The 18,464-nt window shown below is 46.6% G+C and overlaps 1 protein-coding gene across 1 annotated transcript in view; it reads left to right on the forward strand.

The window, feature by feature from the left end:
- Positions 1–1,464: 1,464 nt before the first annotated feature.
- The window catches only part of SHROOM3 (shroom family member 3), a 217,753-nt gene continuing 200,753 nt past the window's right edge, over positions 1,465–18,464 (forward strand). The window contains exon 1 of the mRNA XM_056855663.1: positions 1,465–1,679. Within this exon, the coding sequence (XP_056711641.1) occupies positions 1,518–1,679 (162 nt within the window). The 5' untranslated portion in view covers positions 1,465–1,517. The remainder of the gene's footprint in view (positions 1,680–18,464) is intronic.

The raw sequence follows: 18,464 nt of genomic DNA on the forward strand, positions 1-18,464 counted from the left end.
GCCGCGTAATGGCGCCCAACACTTGCGGGGGCTGGGGCAGGGCTCTGCAGCACCTGTGCCGTCCTCCTGCACTTCCTAGGCCCCGCCCAAGTCCTGTGCTGTGGCGTGCGCGCGCGCATGTGCGCGCAAGAGCATTTGCCCGCCGACCCTCAGCAGAGGGGTAAATGGCCGGGGGGTTGCCCGCCACCACCAGGCACCTGGCAACCCTAAGGCAATGGCAAGGAAATGAATCACACTGAGACCTCAAAATGGATGGAGATCAATTGTAATAGCAGGAGATCAGTTCACCTGGAGAAAATGGCCCCTTTGGCAATTGGACTCTATGGCATTGAAGTCCCTCCCCTCCCCAGACCCTGCCCTCCTCCGGCTGAGAGGAAAGCCCTCATCATTCCTCTGGTACACAACACATAATTTGAGCAATAAGCAGTACTGAATTGGATTGGGTACGCTAAAGCATTTTAAAGGAACTGATGGCAGAATCTATAGTATTTAAGTGGTTGATGTTTTTTTCCCTGAAGGCAGAATTTCCAAAACATTACAGCATGGCCTCTGGTGTCCTTATAAATATGGCCGCCTCTGTTATAAGGGCATCTCACATAGCTCTGTGGTTGCGGTGCCAAAACGGGCCGCCCTTGTTCTAGTTTCCCCTCTTCTCCCCCTCGCTGCCGCAAGCGTGACAGCCCAGGCGGTGCGGTGGGAAAGGGCTGGAAAGCGCTAAGCCATCTTCTTAACATTTTTCCGAGGGATTAATTTCACCTGCCTTTCCTGTTCTCCTGGCCAGCTCTCTTTCCCCCTTTATAAACCCAACTGGAAAACTATTTCGAGTTTCAAGCCCAAGAGAATAAGTTTTCAAAGGGCTGAGCTTTCCTCTCTTCTCCCTGCCACTTTTGACAAGTCAGAAAATTGTGAAGTTAGCAGAAAAGAGAAGGGGAGGGAGAGAGGGAGAAGACGCCTTTCATTCTTTGGATGCAATGAACTGAGGCAAAAACGTCCATTGTAATGGTAAACTGCTCGCAGAAGGGGAGAAAGGGCTGATAATCAATCAAAAATGAAGTGCTGGTGTTGCATTTGTGTAGTTTGCTACCTATAGTGGTTAAACCTTTTATTTTTCCCCCCTCCTCTCTGTTTTTGTCCTATGATATATGAAATGGCCACAGGTTGGAAACGTTTGGAGCCAAAAGATCATAACCATGATGAAGTAAGGAACAATATCTTGCTTGTGTGACGCTTTGCAGAGGGAAAGATTCGACCTGCTGAAACGGCACCCAACAAAATTGAAGATTTGGAATACAGAAATGATGTGCCAAAATGTTGTTTCAAAGAGTGGTGAGTGCAGCATCCTGGACTTCGGGTCAGAAGGAAAACACGCTTTCTTGGCAATCCTAGCAGCTTCTGGTATTGCGGGCAACGAGACAATTTATCGTGGATATGGGTTTTTTTAACCTGCAGCTCTTGTGTCCCTGGGCCCTTTCAGTGGCTTTTTTTGGCTGCGGAGAGTGCTTGAGAAAATAATCAGGATGTTGGACAATCTCAGCAGAGGCATCATCTCTTCTCCAGACGCCAACGTAGCCCATAAAGGAAGATACATTTATTTGGAGGTTTTTCTTCAAGGAGGAGCTCCGTGGGGATTTACTTTGAAAGGCGGACTGGAGCACGGGGAACGATTAATCATCTCCAAGGTAACCTTGCGTATTTGAATTAAAGATGAGTTCCGCCGCAATTTGGGTTAATTTGCTATTGATGTGTCAACCAGGTAAAGAGAAGCTTTTCTTCTAGCAACAGGCTAGGGAAGAATCTCTTAACTCCTGATTCTTTGAGTAGGTCAATTAGTCCTTTGGGCCATTATGAATCAAAGCCCATTGGGCACGCACTTCCAGAAACTTTTCGCAAGGTAAGCCCTTTAGAAACTATCGAGATCTGTACAAGAGTGTGTTTCAGAGGGACTTATTCAAGAGAAGATCTATCTCAACAACCTGTGCCCCTTAAGCCTTCATTTTTCTGTGTTTAAAAAAGGAAGCTCTTGAACTGCTAACAGTGTAATCCTAAAGAGAGTTACTCCAGTCTTAGCCCATTAATTTCAATGGGCTTGGACTGGCATAACTCTGCATGGGATTGGGCTGTTAGTGTGCTAATTGGCAATCAAGATTCATCCAAAACACTTGGATTTCAAATTATTAGGGCCAACGTTCATGTGACACTGGATTTCTCTTTAGTGGAATGTGTGAAACAAACCCCACGTTTATCCAGGTGGTGGCCCCCCATTTTACTTGGAAAGTGAACCTGGGTTGGCTCTTTTGTACGAACAGATGTGCGCACGTGCAGGAAGGATGTATGTGTGTTCACTGTAATGTGTGAACAGGGCTTTTATACAGATTGTATGTGCAATCACGATCATCTGTGAACAAGGTTAGACAGCTGTCTCTTGCAGAGAACTCTTTGGCCATTTATTCTTGGTCATTAGCAGCGCGTCCCAGGCTGAAGTGCCCTGCATATTTTTTTGATCATGCTGAACCATTATTCCAGGCATCACTGCGAAGCCAGCAGTGCATACCTGCTTCACATTTCTTAACAGCCCCTTTAACACAACCTTTTGTGTTTGCTCCTCCCCCGCACCAAAGCATTTACTGAAGGAACCATGAAAAATCACAGCTGCAGCTTAGCTATGCAAACTACCATTGCTAATGACTATGCAAACGAAGGAGCAGGCGAGTGGGGGGGTGGACTTTCTCCTCTTGCATCGGGACCATGAATAGTCATTTGAAAGGGCGGATTTAAAAAAGCAGCTATGAGCGAGCATCAAAATCAACCCTGCATAAGTGGCCTTTGGGTTGTATTGAGCAATCTGTGAGTGTAAAGTTGTGGATCTTTCCAGTATCTTCCATTCCCCCAACAGTCCTTTCCAACCCCAGAAAATAGGGTTGCCAGGCAATTGGCGGGAGGGTTAGGGGCAAGGAAATGGCAGGAGGAGCTATGTTGCAACACCACTTAACAGGTTTTCCCCAGAAGTGACGTGCCACTTAAAAAAAAATTCTCCTGCTGTCACTCCAAGCGGGGTCAGGATGCCAGCAATACCAGGAAAGTTGTATCCTGGCGCAGTGGGACTTGTATAGACTAATAACCATATGGGTCAGGGAGTGGGGAATGGGAGCAAAGTTGCCCCCATTCTTTGTATCAGGGCCACATTGATATAAAACAGATACTTCTGCAAAGGGCGGGGGGGGAATCCCCTAGGTTTGCAGAAAAATCTGAAAACCTAAAAAATTACATTGGGGGGTTAAATACCCCCAAAATAAAGAGCGTTGTCTAGGTGGCTTTGAACACCTAGAGCCAGAGTGGGCTCGGTGATGGGGGAGAGGTGTTGGAAGGGAGCCATGCTTGGGCTCAGCAGGCTAGGGGAGAAAGGATGGGATCCCCCCCCCCCCGGGGAGTTTCTCACCCCCCATTTGTAAGATATAATTCTTTAAAATAAATGCATACATATAGTATTCTTTTGGTTAGAGCATTATGTACTTTTAAAAAAATATTGTGATTGAGCCTATTCTAATTTTTAGATGTAAATGCAGGTTGTTGCTGAATTGTTATTTCTAGACAAATAATAAAGAGAGGCTTTTCGTTGGACCCCTTTTCAATCAGGAAGAGTGTGCAAGCTTGGGGTTTCACTGAACTCTTTTTGTAATAGAACAAGAGATATTTGAAGCCTCAAAATGTGCAAGATTATACAAAACGAAAGACAGATTGGGGTGGGGGAATCACCTAAGGGTCTATATTTCCATATTTTCCAGTGCATTGGTTGTTTCATATGTCGACTGTGTTCTGAGCCAATTGTTTTTAAAGCAAATAATGTATGTTCAAACCATTTCCATCACAGTTTCACCCTTTAGTCTATTTTGTATCTTGAAATCTCTGCTTAAGTGTGATGCTCTGATCTGCTTCCTACATTGCACAATCTACCTGTGGGGGGAGAAAACCTTGCCAAACCTTGCCTGTTAATTTTTGAAGAGAAAAAGCAAGCCATGGGGCAACTGAAAAACTATGTTGAAGTAGCAGATGCAGTACACTGTTTACTTCATCAGATGGATGGAATGAATGATTGTTCTTATGTTTGGCTATCTTGATTACTGTGAATTGACCTGTCACTGGTCTATTCATGGAGATCCGTGTAGGGTTGCCAGCTTCAGGTTAAGAAATTCGTGGAGCGTCCTCAGCAGGATATAATGCCATAGAGCCCACCCTCCAAAACAGCCATTTTCTCCAGGGGGACCTGATCTCTGGAGATTAATAGTAATTCTGGGAGAGCTCTGCCACTCCCACCCACCCCAGGCTGGCAACCCTCTGTCAGAGGCCTTGCAAAAACAGCACTCATAGGGTTGCCACTGGCAGGAGGCTTTTGGGGTGGAGCCTGAGGAGGGCGAGGTTTGAGGAGGGACTTCAATGCCATAGAGTCCTATTGTCAAAGTGGCCATGTTCTCCAGGTGAACTGATCTCTATCGGCTGGAGATCAGTTGTAATAGCAGGAGATCTCCAACTAGTACCTGGAGGTTGGCAACCCTAAGCACTCATGTTCTTAGATATCTGGAAGTCTCCCCTGCCTTTGGAAGTTGGCACCTCTGGCTAATGGGAGAGGTACAGAAAACAGTTAGAAGCCATTTATATCAGGACACAGAGGGAGAGAATGGAGAAATTAAGATGGAGTGGGGTAAAAATGAGGCATTCTCAGAGTGAGCATGTTCTTTTCAGGAACAACAACAACAAAAATGGTTGTTCTGTCTGCCTTAGGAGTCTGTTTTCACCATAAGGATTTTATGTGTGGAAATAAATACATATTTCAAAGATGATGCAAGCTTCCCATGCTTTCTTGTCCAAAGGAAGTGAAACTCAGTTTTGGTACCCCCTAGTCTTCTCATTGCCCTGACCTGAATAACCCAGGTTAAACTGATCTCATCAGATCTCAGAAGCTAAGCAGGGTTGACTCTGGTAAGTAATTGGATGGGAGACCACCAAGGAATTCCAGAGTTGTTTAATCAGATGGGTGTGTAGGGCTGCCAGATGTGTGCCTACACACATTTTTGGAGAATTAGGGGGTAAGGGCATGGAAAGAAGACATTGCTTGACATGGCAACATCACTTCTAGGTGAAGATCCAGAAGTGGTCACCACGATGAGTGCAGGTCTAGCAATTTCCCAAATCGCTAGCGTCGCTTGATGTGGTGACATCACTTCCAGGTCTTTGCCATGTTGAGTGATGTCTTCTCTACCTGGTTTCTCCAGTTGAGCAAGGGCAGGAGATGGGAGGTGTTGCCGGATGTTTGCCCACTATAAACTGGTCCCCGTGTTTCCCTACCACCACTAGCTGGAGTGAGGGTAGGCAACGGGAAGTAAGGGTATTTGTTCCTCTGTCCTCAATTGACAAATGGCAACCCTAACCTGTATAGTTGGATTTGTGTATTCACGAATCCGATTGGCTCTTCAAGCCTCACCCACGCTACACTCACACTAAATCAAAACTAATCCTGCAGGGAGCCGTGTGTGTGTGTGTGTGTGTAAAGTGCCGTCAAGTCACAGCCAACGTAATGGTGACCACTCATGGGGATTTCAAGGCAAGAGACGAACAGAGGTGGTTTGCCATTGCCCACCTCTGCATAGAGATCCTGGACTTCCTTGGTGGTCTCCCATACTAACCAAGGCTGACCCATAGAGTCCTATTGCCAAAGCGGCCATTTTCTTCAGGAGAACTGATCTCTATCGCCTGGAGATCAGTTGTAATAGCAGGAGATCTCCAGCTAATACCTAGAAATTGGCAACACTAGGCCCCACCCACTTTCTAAAAACACTTGGTGGGTGCCACATTGTATTACCCATGGTTTGGTAAAGAATTGATTCCAATAGGCAAGTGTTGGGGGAAACAAAGTATGCAGTTTTATTAAACAAAAAATACACCCTTTTACCCAAGCTAAGTAAACTTTTAACAAAAATACCCTTTTATCCAGGCTGAATATGGAGATGGGAAGTTGTCTCCTGGGAGGCAAGCAAGCCGCTTCTTCTCTGGCAGCCGTCCTGATGCTCCAGACGCCCTCCTGCTGGCTGGCTGGCTGGCCGGCTGGCTCATCTGAAGCCCTCCCCTTCTTTTAACAGAGTGAAAACTAACCGTTTTCCCCCATCACCAGGTGCTCATCATTTACAGTGCTGTGTGCAAGTTAATGACCTGAGATTGCTCTCACATGGGGAAGGGCTGCATTGACCACCATCTACCTCCTCGTAGTACAATGGTCTTCCGCAGTTTCCACTACATTCCACCCCTTGGTGATCAATACACCCTTCATCCATGTGTTCCTTTTGGCAACTCAGGGTTCAACTATTTACATTTCCAGTTACCTCTATGAATCAAGTATACCACCCCTCCCAAAATCTGAAGTTGTTCACCACAGGCACTAGTTCAGCACAGTGGCTGCTGGATTGTCCTTTCCCAGCCCAAGTCAATGTGATTAGCCATTTAAAATTAGTTGCAACTGCACACCACACTCGTTCTCCCCCCTCATACTTGGCTGAACCATCTGTGCACCAAATAGTTTCATGAGCCACTTCTGAATAAGGGGGAGCCTTTTTGACAGGCAACTCTTCCTGCAAAGCACTCACTCCTTGGGGGCCAGGGCGAACTTGCTCAGATGGGGGTTGAGCTTTGCCTACCAGAGGACTGGCTGAGTCACCTTCCACCCAGTTCAGGCTCATTATCACTAGCTCCTGGCCAGTCCATCTTTTGGTCTCGACCAGAGCCCAGTAGCATGCTAGCAGTGGGTCTTTAAAGGGAGAATGGTTTGACATGGCGTCTGGCAGCCTCCGCGACCAGAAGCCCAATGGCACACATTTCCCTTCCTGCCCTTTCTGCCAAAGACTCCATACAGTCACCTCTATGGTAGCAGACAGCAGCTCACATGGAAGTCCTTTTACAAAGGGACCCAGGGGCCTAGCAGATACTACAGCAGCCTTGGCCTCTGCCAGGGCTGCCTGCTGATGCTCCGCCCTGTTCCCATAGGCATCAATACACACTGTGGGGTTCCCATGGATTGAAGCCACAGCTCCTGTGAGGGGTATATGTGGGCGTGGGTCTCCAGGAACGGCTGTCTTTATTAGCCTTGTCACTGGAGCCTTGCCACACCCCTAATCTAATGGTATAGGTACCTCCCACCCCTTTGACATATTGGGTGCGGGTGAATACCAGAAGTCCTCCGCCTCCTCAGGTGGAGCAGTTGGTGTTACTCCTCTCACCTCGACTTCTTTGGTCTGCGGTACCTTCCCTTTCTGCTCCTGAGGAGCACATTTGCGTCGCCACAGCTGGAACAGGTCAGGTGTTGGAAGGCCATCAATCTTCTCCTTTTCCACTCCTTGCCTAAGGAGCTCAAGAAACATCTGTTTTCGGGTTATTTTTGGCCCTTTTGTTTTATCCTTGGACCTCTCTACTGCAGTTCGTGCTCTGGGCTTATTTTCCCTGGGAACATCCCCCAGCTGTCCCAGAAGGATTACCACATCCCCCACTGCTCGCCCTTGAGCAGGTCCCAGCAGGGCTAATAGAGCACCATGCAAACCGGGCGGGGCTCCCCTAATTAGCCGTGCTCTCATACCTGCTGTTAGGGGCATAGGGTCAGGACCTGGGAATCCCTGGATATATATCCCAGTCTGCATTGCCATCCCCCTAAGCTGTGCTGTTGCCTCAGCAATGGTGTTCCAGGGTGGCAGATGTTCTTCCCAGTCCATGGGGGCAGGGTACCGTTGTCTGATGCCCAGGCAAACCCAATCAAAGAGGGTCTGTGTTTGACCAGCAGCCCCCCTCAAATACCCATTAATGAGCACGTCATTGGATAACGCACCTAATTTCAATAGCTCCTGGGGGCTCATATGCACACCTGTATAGCCTTGGTCCCAAAGCCGTACCAACCAGTGGCTTAAATACTCCCCCGGCTGCTGTTTAGTATTTTTGGTGATTTCAGTCAGCTCCTGCTGGCTGAAATCCCTTACAGTGCGAGTAACCTGTGCTTGCCCTCCAGGTGGCCCTTTGGCCTTGTTGATAATCAGAGGTCTTACTTTCACTTTCTCCTCGCTACTACCTTCCCCCTCAGTCCACTCTGCCTCACTGGAATCCCCTGAACCTGTGGAACTCCAGTCTTTAGGGATGTTGAGTGCTCTGATTTTGTAGGGGTCTTTCTTCTGCTGCCGGTTCCTTTTAATCTTCGTGACACGAACAGCTATAGCCCCTGCCTGTTCCTCAGCAGCATTCCTGCCTTCTCTTGCCTTCTTCAAGGCTTCCTGCAGAATTAGTTGCTGTTCTTTTAAGGCATGTATTTCTGCAGCCTGCTCTTCCACCTGCTTCCAAGAAGCTTCCAACAACTCCCAGACCATTCTTAGTGCAGTAAGAAGTAGCCAACCCACTTTGCCACATTCCTCTATACCTGCACCTTCCCTTATTCCTATCTTTTTAAAGCATTTACTTATTGCCCTGGGTGTGGGACCTCCTGCTTTCTCCAGCTCAGTATCCCATTTGGTAGGTGGGGTTATTGAGTTTAACATGTACGCAGCTGGAGCCCATGCACTGGTACAAGACCATCCTGGGACGCAGCTTTGCACATTCCATGCATTCCTTTGTCCCCATATTGCCTCTGGAATCCTGCTCACAGCGCCAATTGTATTACCCATGGTTTGGTAAAGAATTGATTCCAATAGGCAAGTGTTGGGGGAAACAAAGTATGCAGTTTTATTAAACAAAAAATACACCCTTTTACCCAAGCTAAGTAAACTTTTAACAAAAATACCCTTTTATCCAGGCTGAATATGGAGATGGGAAGTTGTCTCCTGGGAGGCAAGCAAGCCGCTTCTTCTCTGGCAGCCGTCCTGATGCTCCAGACGCCCTCCTGCTGGCTGGCCGGCTGGCTCATCTGAAGCCCTCCCCTTCTTTTAACAGAGTGAAAACTAACCGTTTTCCCCCATCACCAGGTGCTCATCATTTACAGTGCTGTGTGCAAGTTAATGACCTGAGATTGCTCTCACATGGGGAAGGGCTGCATTGACCACCATCTACCTCCTCGTAGTACAATGGTCTTCCGCAGTTTCCACTACACACATTCAGGATCTCTTCTTTAACTTTTTTTTTTTTAGATCTTCATACCTGTCTTGAAGCTGAATGGATGTCCCTGGTCTAGTCATTCTCTTACTCTCAGCATAGCCTTCCTACCATAATTGTTGTGAGGATCAAATGGAGGAGGGGAGAACCATGTACATTACCCTGAGTTACTTGGAGGAAAGGCAGAATAAAAAAGGCATTGTTCCTTAGATGCTCAATACACAGGTCCACACCCCTCTCTTCTCCACTCATCCACCTGGACCAGATGCTTTCAGACATTCCATTTTTGGAGAACCCCTTTCCATACCGATGTATGCCAAGGAACACCTGTGTACTGTTGAAGATTCTTGGGCATGTTCTATGAGACACACAGTTTGCTTGGCACTTCAGCCAGGCTTGTTGGGTTTCACTTGTGGCCCGCTGGAACTCAGCCTATGACTCAGGGCACTCTCAATACTCCCCCGATGCTCACACTTTGCAGGGGAGAAGTTCATTCTTGATAGAAAAGCTGCTGCCATTATCGTTCGTCTCATTGAGGAACCCCAGATAAAATTCTAGAGATTCTAGATTCTCCGTCCAGCTTCTGTTCTCCACGGTGCCCCCTTTGACATTTCCGAATAATCTGTACCACTTCAGTACTGTTTGGTTCTTTTGTTTTCAGAGGCAGGAAAAGAAGTTGTTTGGTAGGCCACCAACCAAACTACCATTTCTCGATCACATTTTCGTTGAGCTTGGGTGTACTCAAGAGCACTTGAGAGCAGCCTGAATAGCCAGAGCTTGGAAGCTTGGAAGCTTAAGTAGGGTTGGCCATGGTTATAGCTGGATGGGAGACCACCAAGGAAGACCAGGGTTGCTGTGCAGAGGAAGGCAATGGCAAACCGCCTCTGCTCATCTCTTGTCTTGAAAACCCCATGGGGGTTGTTGTACGCCAGTTGCTACTTGTGTGTGTGTATGTTAAGTGCTGACAAGTAACTTCTACTCATGGTGACCCTATGTATCAATGTCCTCCAAAACATCCCATCTTTAACAGCTTTGCTCAGGTCTTGCAAACTGAGGGTTGTGGCTTCATTTATAGAGTCGATCCATCTCTTCTTGGGTCTTCCTCTTTTCCTGCTGCCCTCAGCTTTTCCTAGCATGACTGTCTTTTCCAGTTACTCTTGCCTTCTTGTAATGTGACAAAAATACGACAGCCTCAGTATAGTCATTTTAGCTTCTAGGGTCAGTTCAGGCTTGATTTGATCCACTGATTTGGGGTGTTTTTTTTGGCAGTCCACGGTATCCGTAACACTCACCTCCAACATCACATTTCAAAGGAATCTACTTTCTCCCTATTGTCCAGCTTTCACACCCATACATAGTAATAGGGAATACAATGGCATGAATTAACCTGATCTTGGTTGCCAGTGACACATCCTTACACTTAAGAATCTTGTCTAGCTCCTTCATGACTGCCCATCCCAAGTTGCTACTTGACAAAATTAATTAGTTAGCATTCAAAAAGAGATCTTATAGGCACTGACCTTGTGAAGTCCTCCTTTTCAGTAGCAGGTGGCCCTATTACCAGGTTGTACAGCCATGATTATAATCTGTCTCTCCTCATTCTCTCCACTGTTGCATCACTGAGTTATTGCCAGGGCTGTGTGTATTCTGTGATGCTCTCTGTATATTTTGTGGTTTTGCAAGTGCACAAGGTAAGTGCCAGTGTGGTGTAGTGGTTAAGAGCGGTGGTTTGAAGTGGCGGACTCTAATCTGGAGAACCGGGTTTGATTCCCCACTCCTCCACAAGAGCAGCAGACCCTAATCTAGCGAACCAGGTTGGTTTCCCTACTCCTACACATGAAGCCAATAGGTGACCTTGGGCTAGTCACAGCTCTCTTAGAGCTCTCTCAGCCCCACCTACCTCTCAGGGCATCTGTTTTGGGGAAGGGAAGGTGATTATTAGCCAGTTTGGTTCTTCCTTAAGTGGTAGAGAAAGTTGGCATATAAAAACCAACTCTTCGTCTTCTTTAAAGGCCAGATCATGTCTTAAACTCCCTCTCTATCCATCTCATGTGCTGCAGGAATTTTTAATTTAAAGTCACATCCATAATGTAGTTCAGGGTACAGGGAGATCATTGCTCAGTAGGAGCCATTTCTCTGCTGTCTCAATGGTTACAATTTGTGCCATTTGGAAAAGCTTAACATACCACAGGGCTTCTGAAATGCCCTTTTTAATCTGAAATTCAACAGCCACATAATTAACAAGAGAGCAGATTCTTGTCCTAGGAACCGAGGCCTCAATTGCATTCTTGCCTGTGCGGCAGTGACCTGGGAACTTTGTTCCCTGCTGCTATGTTGCTCATTCATCTCTTTAAATTCGTAAGCATCAAACCACTCTGTACCTGATTAATGTTGCCCAGAAGCATGAGAAAGAAAAACATCTTAAAGTTTTTCTGCCAGTAGGATTGTGGAAAGTATCATCAATAGGGTTCCAGGTCCCCCTTTTCTCCGGTGGGAGATTTTGGGGACAGGAATCGCATGCGCGCGGCAGCAACGATGCAATCCCGTCACTTCTGGTTTACTTCCGGAAGCACTGCAGCACAATGGGATGATTTACCAAGTAAACCCCCATTTGAGTGGTAAATCACCCTGTCATGCTGTGGCGCTTTGGGAAGTGACAGGATCGCATTGCTCGCAACCTCATGCACGATCCTTGCTGCGAGCTGGCTGATGGATTGGCGGGCAATTGCAAGGCAAGAGATGTTCAGAAGTAGTTGACCATTGCCTGCCTCTGCGTAGCAACCCTAGACTTCCTTAGTGGTCTCCCCGTCCAAGTACTAACTAGGGCTGACCCTGCATAGCTTCTGAGATTGGATGAGATCAGGTTAGCCTGCGCCATCCAGGCACTGTTATATTAGCAGTGCTGCTGAAACTAACATAGGAGGCAGCCCAAGATGTATAATCTTAAATATTTGCTAGTATATTTTGGATCATCCCATCAGTAATCTCCGTCAGTGAGAACGAGGTTGACCTTAGTACATGACCAGAGCTGCATGTGTGTAGCATTTGAAATAAATACATAAAAATCATGCACAAGCAGAGCCAAATAAAAGATAAAATTCTGTGACTTGGATAAATCATGTAAATTGTGCAAATTTACGTATTGGGTTGGATCCAACCAGCTTTTCCACTGATGAAAAACTGAAGATATTCCCCCAAAAGGCTATTTCAGGGATCAGGGGACTTGTGTGGACAAAACCCACGTGGGATGGAGGCTATGGTAAGGAGGCTAATTGGGTGAGACTGAGTGGAAAATGTGCTTGGATCTAACCTATTTTTTGTTCATTTCATATTCATATTGGAGTGAAAGGTTAGGAAACCATGGGGTTGCTGTTCATCTCATACCTCAATTGCTGGAAATTTTTTACTGGCCTGTATCCCACCGCTGTGTTTACGTAGTTGTGTGCTGTCAAGTCGCAACTGACTTATGGCAATCCCAGCAAGAAGCTTTCAAGACAAGTGAGAAGCAGAGGTGTTTTGCCATTGCCTTCCTTTGTAGAGATTTCCTTGGTGGTCTCCCATCCAAGTACTGATTGCAAGATCTGACAAGATCGGGATATACCATGGCGCCTTCCCATAAGTTGGCTGCGACTTGATGGCACTTTCTACCTAGGGTTGCTAACCTCCAGATACTAGCTGGAGAACTCCTGCTATTACAACTGATCTCCTGCCAATAGAGATCAGTTCACCTGGAGAAAATGGCCGCTTTGGCAACTGGACTCTATGGCATTGAAGTCCCTCCCCTCCCCAAATCCCACCCTCCTCAGGCTCTGCCCCAAAAACCTCCCGCCAGTGGCGAAGAGGGACCTGGCAACCCTATTTCCACCACCACCACACTAAACCAACACAATGTATAAAACCAATGCAATTTTGTAGTTGTTTAGGTGTCTTTCCCCTTCTAAGCTTAAAAGCCCCAGTGTGTTGTAAGATCTCCATACTGGAATTTAGAAAGAAAAGGAGCAAGTAGAGTATCCAAACTGGAGCAAAAGAAATACAACAGTTACTAAAACTGAACTACAAGGTGGGTTAACTTAAAGGCCTGATCCAATTTACAATATCTCAAGTCTGGGATGTTAATGTATTCTGGAGGAGTTTCTAAAGTCAGAGTCTCTGGCGCTGATGTTCTCTGTGTCAAAAAGTTTTAAAAGATTGTCCCACCTTTTTTGGCTGTACTCGCAGATGAGCTCATAGTGCATTTAGTAAGACATAAAGAGAATCATTCCATCAACTGTGGTCAAACAAAACCCCAAAAGACATCATGGACTTCCAAGGCCCGCAGACAGATTCAGCCAACTGTCTTTCTTTCATGATATTCCAAACATGGAGATATTTTGATCAAAGGAAGCAGAGCGCCTGCATTTATCTCATTAGGACATTTTCTTCTACTCCAAAGAGGATTATTCCTTACACTAAACAGATACTTTTCCATAAAGCAAAAAAAAATTTTTTTATTATTCAATGATGAAAACGAACCAGCTATGTTTTTGTCCGAAGAAATGCTTCATACGCGTATAGATGTATAATATGGTTTACTTAGGCCATTTACGCAGGGTCAATTTTGATGCTCGCTCAAAGCTCTTTTTTTAAATGCAACCTTTAAAATGCCTATTCACGGTCCCGATGCAAAAGAAGAAATTCCACCCCCCACTCGCCTGCTCCTCTATTCCTGTTTGCATAGCCATTAGCAACCGCCGTGTGCATAGCTAACGCGCGGCTGTGATTTTGCATGGTTCCTTGAGGGGATTCTTTGCAGCGGGGGCGGAGCAAACATAAAAGGTCGTGTTAAATGGGCTCTTAAGAAATGAGAAGCAGGTATGCGCCAGCTTCGCAGTCACTTCCTGAATGACGGTTCAGCGTGAAAAACTCAAAGAAATATGCGGGGCAATTCAGCCTGGAACGCGCTGCTAATTACCAAGTATAAATGGCCTTAGAGTATTGCCAGGGCCATTTCCAGGTTTTAGGCGGCCCTGGGCAGACAGTGCTCAGGTTCCCCCCCCCCAGCCTACCACCAGGCTTCCTGCTCATGCCCCCCTCCTTACCTACCTGCCCCCAGCTGCCTGCATGTCCTTCCCACACTTGCACATGAGTCCACCCACTGCCTGCGCACCTTTCATCCCAATGATGCTGGGATGTGCGTGGCTGGAAGCACCACTGTTATGGGCCTGTAGCCATGGGTAGCAGAGTATTTGAAAGTGAGCGTGCAGACAGCAAAGAGGGCTTGTGGATTGGGGGTTGGCAGTAGTGGTCCCTACCAGAATCCCTGGACCCCAGCAGCCGCTGCAGTTCAGATATGCTGAGACCATTCCTGAGTAGGGTTGACAGGTCCCTCGTTGCCACTGGCGGGAGGTTTGGGGGCAGAGCCTGAGGAGGGTGGGGTTTGGGGAGGGGAGGGACTTCAATGCCATAGAGTCCAATTGCCAAAGCTGCCATTTTCTCCAGGTGAACTGATCTCTATCAGCTGGAGATCAATTGTAATAGCAGGAGATCTCCAGCTAGTACCTGAAGGCTGGCAACCCCAGTCCTGAGGATAATTATCATGCGTAGTCAGGGGACCCATATACCCTAGACATGAATCGGGGTGAATGGAGCTCACTTTTTAGTTCAGCTCTAAACGACCACATGACCACATGAAGCTGCCTTATACTGAATCAGACCCTTGGGCACTCGAGGTCAGTATTGTCTGCTCAGACTGGCAGCAGCTCTCCAGGGTCTTAAGCCAAGGTCTTTCGCATCAACTGGATCATTAAAATGCCAAATGAAATTCAATGTGAGCAAGTGTACAGTGATGCATATTGGGGCAAAAAATCCCCAACTTCACATAAACACTGATGGGATCTGTGCTGGCAGCGACAGACCAAGAAAGGGATCTTGGGGTGGTAGTGGATAGCTCGATGAAGATGTCAACCCAGTGTGTGGCCACTGTGAAAAAGGTAAATTCCATGTTGGCCATAATTAGACAAGGAATAGAGAATAAAACTGCTGCTATCATACTGCCCTTGTACAAATCTATGGTGAGACCACACCTGAAAAGGGATATTGCAGAGCTTGAGAAGGTGCAGAAAAGAGCAACCAAAATGATCAGGGGGTTAGAGCAACTGCACTGTGAGAAGCAGTTAAAAAGCTTAAGGGTGTTTAGCTTGGAAAAAAGGAGGTTAAGGGGAGACATGATAGTGGTCTATAAAATAATGCATGGTATGGAGAGAGTGGACCGGGAGAAGCTTTTCTCCCTCTCTTATAATACCAGAACGTGGGGTCATCTGCTGAAGCTGGAGGGTGAGAGATTCAAAACAGATATAAGGAAGTATTTATTCACACAACGCATAGTTAAATTGTAGAACTGCCTGCCCTAGGATGTGGTGATGGCTGCCAGCTTGGAAGGCTTTAAGAGGGGAGTGGACATGCTCATGAAGGAGAGGGGTATTCATGGCTACTAGTAAAAATGGATACTAGTCATGATGCATACCTATTCTCTCTAGTATCAGAGGAGCATGCCTACTATATTAGGTGCTGTGGAATGTAGGCAGGACAATGCTGCTGCAGTTGACTTGCTTGTGGGCTTCCTAGAGGCACCTGGTTGGCCTCTGTGTGAACAGACTGCTGGACTTGATGGACCTTGATCTGATTCAGCAGGGCTTTTCTTATAATCCTATGTTCTTAAGGCAGAACATTCAAGGCACACATAACATAAAAAGATCCTTGCTGGATGAGTCCAGTGGTCCATCTAGTCCAGCATCCTGTCTCACACAGTGGCCAAGTATTTGCTCTGGAGGGCCAACAACAGGTCATAGAGGCTGAGGCCTTCCCCTAGTGTTGCCTCCTGTCACTGGTGTTCAAAGGTTTACTGCCTCTGAACAGCAGGAGTACACCAGAAGCAGAGCACAATCTGGGGACAGAATCTGGCTGCAGATGTTGGCCCAGACACTTGAGTAAAACCCAAAGACTCCTTCCCCCCCTGGTTTGGAGAAAGGGCAGGGCGGTCCAGATGAGCTAACATCTGTGCTTCTTGATGGGCTGCAGATAAAAAGGAGGGAATTCCCAGGTGCTGAGAAAATTTCCAAATAAGAAAAGGGAGGAGAGGCCTTTGAGTGGCCAAGGGGTACTGGTATGTTAGAAGCAGTTACCTCTTTGAATAGGGATTTGTTGCAGGAAATTCCGTAGTCCAAATTAGTTCAGTTTTGGGGGGAAATACCTTTTAGTACACACTGCTAATATGGGATTTCATTCTTGGTGATGCTTGAGAACTAAGACATTCAGATCTTTTGTACTAAAGTCCTCTTTAATTAATTACTGAGAGGTCCTGATTAATGGCCTCAAAGCTAGGTAGCGCCTTGTTTGCCCAATCTTGCTCTTTTTCTAGGAGCTCTCAACGTTTGTATTATAGATGAGGAAACCCTCCTTTTCCTGGTCTAGTGTAACTGGCAGAGGAGAGCTGGCCTTGGTGCCAAGATGGAGGAGCAAGAGACCAACAAAATGGAAGCTGGAGGGCAACAGCATCATACTCATTTGCAGTGGTGGCAGATAGTAAGAATAATTACCTTTTCTTTTCCTTTATCCCTTAGAAGCTCCTTGATCACTTGATCTTGAGCAGCATATATCTAGTGTTGGAGGGATATAAGGACTGAAACAAATCTTGCCACTGACAATGTAGCCTTGGGGTCCCTATCACTTAGTAAGAAAGGCATTATGTCAGTCACAGAGGCATTGGATTTGTATATTAAAAGGGGGGAGAATAATTACCAGTCACAGCTCCATCTTATCAGTTTCCATGTGAACCTATTAACACAGAAGTCAAAAAGGGCAAGAGTCCAGTAGCACCTTAGAGACTAACAAAAATATTTTCTGGTAGGGTATGAGCTTTCGTGAGCCACAGCTCACTTCTTCAGAAAGCTCATACCCTACCAGAAAATATTTTTGTTAGTCTCTAAGGTGCTACTGGACTCTTGCCCTTTTTGACTACTGCAAACAGACTAACACGGCTACCCACTGTGAACTATTAACACAGAGTTAGAGCCAATGGCACACTAAGTAGGGTTGCCAGGTCCTTCTTCACCACTGGCGGGAGGTTTTTGGGACGGAGCCTGAAGAGGGTGGGGTTTGAGGAGGGACTTCAATGCCATAGAGTCCAATTGCCAAAGTGGCCATGTTCTCCAGGGGAACTGATCTCTATCGGCTAGAGATAAGTTGTAATAGCAGGAGATCTATAGCTAGTACCTGGAGGCTGGCAACCCTAACACTAAGGGATGAATCTTCCTATGGTAGGAGTTCTTTCTAGGGTTGCCAGGTCCCTCTTTGCCATCAGCGGGAGGTTTTGGGGGCTGAGCCTGAGGAGGGCAGGGTTGGAGGAGGGGAGAGACTTCAATGCTATAGAGTCCAATTGCCAAAGCGGCCATTTTCTCCAGGTGAACAGATCTCTATTGGCTGGAGATCAGTTGTAACAGCAGGAGATCTCCAGCTAGTACCTGGAGGTTGGCAACCCTAGTTCCTTCCTTTCAAGGAATGTTCCTCTGTGGAAGGGGATCACTGGATCCAACTCAGAGTGGACATTTAACTTAGGCTGTGGGGAGAAGAAGGTAAGAAAGAGCTTGCTTGGATTATAAGAATGAATGAGTGTCAGACTAGGAGCTGGGAGACCCAGGTTCAAATCCCCACTGTGCTGTGGAAGCTTGCTGGGTGACCTTGGGCCAATCTCTCAGCCTAACCTACCTCACAAGGTTGTTGTGAGGATAAAATGAAAGAAAGAAGAATAATGAAAGGTGCTTTGAGTCCCCATTGGGTAGACCGGTAGGGTATAAATGATGTAAATAAGCATAAATAATAAATTAATAATTAACAACAGGGTGAGAACTACAGCTAATGAAAAATACCCTGAATACTGGAGTCCCTAAACCTATCTGAAATGTAATACAAAGCTAATTGGTTAGCAGGTATTGCCAAGTCTCTGTAAACATGTAACGTACATAGAAGTAAGACAGGCGTTTAAGAAAGTTGCTACTGCAGCGTGGTTTAAAATTCAGTGTAGCTAAGTGAGCTGCCGAGTATACATTTCAAAGCATTGGTTAAGAAGTGAGCTCTAAAATCCCATTAAGTAATAACAGGATTTATGTACATTCCTCCCATCTCTGAGCTGTTCCCCCTGGAAACATGTAGCTTCGGCCAGTACCATTTCCTAGTGAGCGCTGTGTCATTTCATTCCTATACTCCCTCCTTGGTAATGAGAGCCAGCCCGAACTCCGCTTCCGACTTCGAACAGGGAAGGTGGCATGGGGGGGAAAATGTACTTCGTTTCCATCTGGGCAGGCCGCAGTCATGCATTCTCT

This window comes from Euleptes europaea, chromosome 9 (genome assembly GCF_029931775.1).
Source record: "Euleptes europaea isolate rEulEur1 chromosome 9, rEulEur1.hap1, whole genome shotgun sequence".
NCBI lineage: Eukaryota > Metazoa > Chordata > Lepidosauria > Squamata > Sphaerodactylidae > Euleptes > Euleptes europaea.